General features: G+C 61.3%; 1 protein-coding gene across 1 annotated transcript; it reads right to left on the bottom strand.

Moving 5' to 3' along the window:
- Nucleotides 1-254: 254 nt before the first annotated feature.
- NANOS1 (nanos C2HC-type zinc finger 1) lies at nucleotides 255-2,043 on the bottom strand. Its single transcript, XM_005225796.5, has one exon. It carries the CDS (start codon nucleotides 1,951-1,953, stop codon nucleotides 1,072-1,074), a length of 882 nt encoding a protein of 293 aa, XP_005225853.2. The 5' UTR covers nucleotides 1,954-2,043; the 3' UTR covers nucleotides 255-1,071.
- Between the last annotated feature and the right edge of the window lie 403 nt (nucleotides 2,044-2,446).

Here is a 2,446-nt window from a genome sequence, read left to right as displayed (position 1 = left end):
TAAAGCTGACACAGTCCAGAGTGGAACCTTCCTGAACACCAGTTGTTTCATTAACCTTCCAGAGCTCAAAGGATTCCATCTTACATTTAGTCTGAGAGGCAACAGCTGGAATGAGATTTCCACTATTTAGAGACCCTGAAATGGAGCAATTCAGAGTGAATGAGTTATTGCACCCGTTTGATCTTAAGTATCACATATTTTTGAAGAACTGGAATAGGAAGGGGCATAAAGAAAAAGCCAAGTAGAGTTAAAGGCAAGGTTAATGAATTCATATACTGTTACTGTATAAATACACAATTTTTTTAAACAGCACCATTTTCAAGTGTATACACAATATGATTATAACTTGGCACTATTTTTAAAGGGGAAAAACGGTAGTAGTTGCTCGTTCAGTAATAAAAAGATCTGGTACATGAGCTGTATTCTACCTGCTACCTACAAATTGTACATTTTATACATCTCCAGCTAGGACAAAAACAAGCCACAAGGAGGGAACACCCACCCAAACTAACACTGTAAAGCATACCAAGTCTTCACTTAATGATGCTACCACGCAGGGCTTCACCTGGAATTACAACTGGGTAAGGACAACAGAAATATTGTTTCAGACAATAAAATAGTCATTTTGCTGACACTCCATAAAATCGCCAGTTTTAAGTTCAGTTGAGAGGCTTTTAAAAAAATATTCTAGACCTAGTAAAGTGCCTCCATTCATAAAATTAAACATCCAAGATTAGACTGAGACAATTTCATACTGATGCGCATCTAAAATAGGTCGACGTATAAATAAACCACAGCGCCTCTAAGTTGCCACATTTCAGTTAGTGGAATACCCAGCCTTCACCATCTGGATGTGCACAAACTAGAAACATTAATCAAAATTTTAACGTCTAGTCTCAACTGCTCTTCGTTAGGAAAATACTCGGTACCGTCGGCTTCCTCTGGAAAAACCAAGACGAGCTCCACACTCCCCGGCAGCGAGGAAGAGATGGTGCGCAGACCAAACACGAGAGTGGGCGGGCGGCTACCCCAGTGGCATCAGGTGGCAGCAGCAGACCGGGGTCCGGGCCCTTAGCGCAGCTTCTTGCCGGGCAGGCCGTCCCGGGCGCTGCGCGGCGGCGGGCGGGCTGCAGGCGGCGGCGGCACTTTGGAAAGCGGGCAGTACTTGATGGTGTGCGCGTTGTCGCCGCTGGCACCGCACAGGGGACACGTGTACCGGCGCAGCACGGGGCACAGCACCCGCCCGTCGGGTCCCTTCAGGATGTGGGTGGTGTAGAGCGCCACCGCCTCCTTGTTGTTCCGGCAAAACACGCACACCTGCAGCTCGGGCTTGAGCAGCCGGGCGGCGGCCGCCCCGGAGGCGGCGTGCAGCTTGGGCTCGGCCGCCCACGCCGGGGCCCGCTCCTCTCGCGGTGCTGCTTCGGCGGTGGCCGCGGCGGCGGCGGCGGGTGCGCAGCCCAGAAGCACGGCAGCGGCGCGACCAGCGAACGGGCTCAGCTCAGCGAAACGCTCCTCCAGCAGCCCGGCCTCGGCAGGGTCCGCGCACAGCTCCAGCGCGCGCAGCTCCAGCGCGCCCCCCAGGTAGCGGCTCCGGGACCCCGGATCGTCGCTGTCGTCGTCGTCGTCGTCCTCGTCGTAGTCGGGCGGCCCCAGCGCGGGCCCCAGCGCCCCAGGCCCGGCCCCCACGTGGGGGGAGCAGCACGACGAGGAGGAAGAAGAAGGCGGGGAGCCGTCCCCGCCGCCGTCCCCGCCGCGGGCGCAGCCGAAGCGCGGCTCGCCGTCCACCGCCTTGGTGATGAGCGTGGCGAGTCCCAGATAGTCGTTCCACGAGCTGAAGGGCTGCGGGTGCGCCGGGCCCTGGGTGCTCACGTAGCGGGCGCTGGGCACGAGCGCCATGGGCGGGGGGGCGCGGCCGCGGCGGGGCGAGCGGGGCGCCCAGGGGAAAGCCTCCATGGGCGGGTTGCGGGCCGCGCGCGCCGCCTCCCCGCCGCCGGCGCGGGCCGGACGGAAGGGACGAGCCGAGCCTGCCCGCCGGCCTGCCTCGGGGTGGGGCTGCCTCGCCGCCTTTTATCGGGACCCGCTCCTCCCCGCCCCGCGGCTTCTCCGCCGCGGCCCTGCCCCCTGCCCTCCCCCGCCCGGGCCACCTCGCCCGCGCCCGGGACGGAGGCGGAGCGGAGGCGGACGCGCGGGGGGCGGGCGGGCAGTGAGCGCGCGCTGCTCCGGCCCGCGAGGTTCCTGCAACCCACGCGCTGCGCCCGCCTCGCCAGCTGTGGGGCAGCTTTCATTCTGGGAGGGGGCGGACAGGCGCCGCCTCGGGCCGCTGCGCTAATTGGCTGCTGACCAGAGCCCCCTGCGCCACGGGCGCCGCTCCGGGCGCTGATTGGTGAATCCGGGGGAGGGGGCGTGCCCTACCTCTCAGCTGGGAGGGGAGGGGAGGGGAGGGGGA

Source organism: Bos taurus, chromosome 26 (genome assembly GCF_002263795.3).
Source record: "Bos taurus isolate L1 Dominette 01449 registration number 42190680 breed Hereford chromosome 26, ARS-UCD2.0, whole genome shotgun sequence".
Taxonomy (NCBI): Eukaryota; Metazoa; Chordata; class Mammalia; order Artiodactyla; family Bovidae; genus Bos; species Bos taurus.
This window is presented reverse-complemented; position numbering and strand designations above follow the sequence as displayed.

Coding starts and splice junctions, on each gene's coding strand:
- NANOS1 (XM_005225796.5), bottom strand. CDS start 1,953: ATGGAGGCTTTCCCCTGGGCGCCCCGCTCGCCCCGCCGCGGCCGCGCC.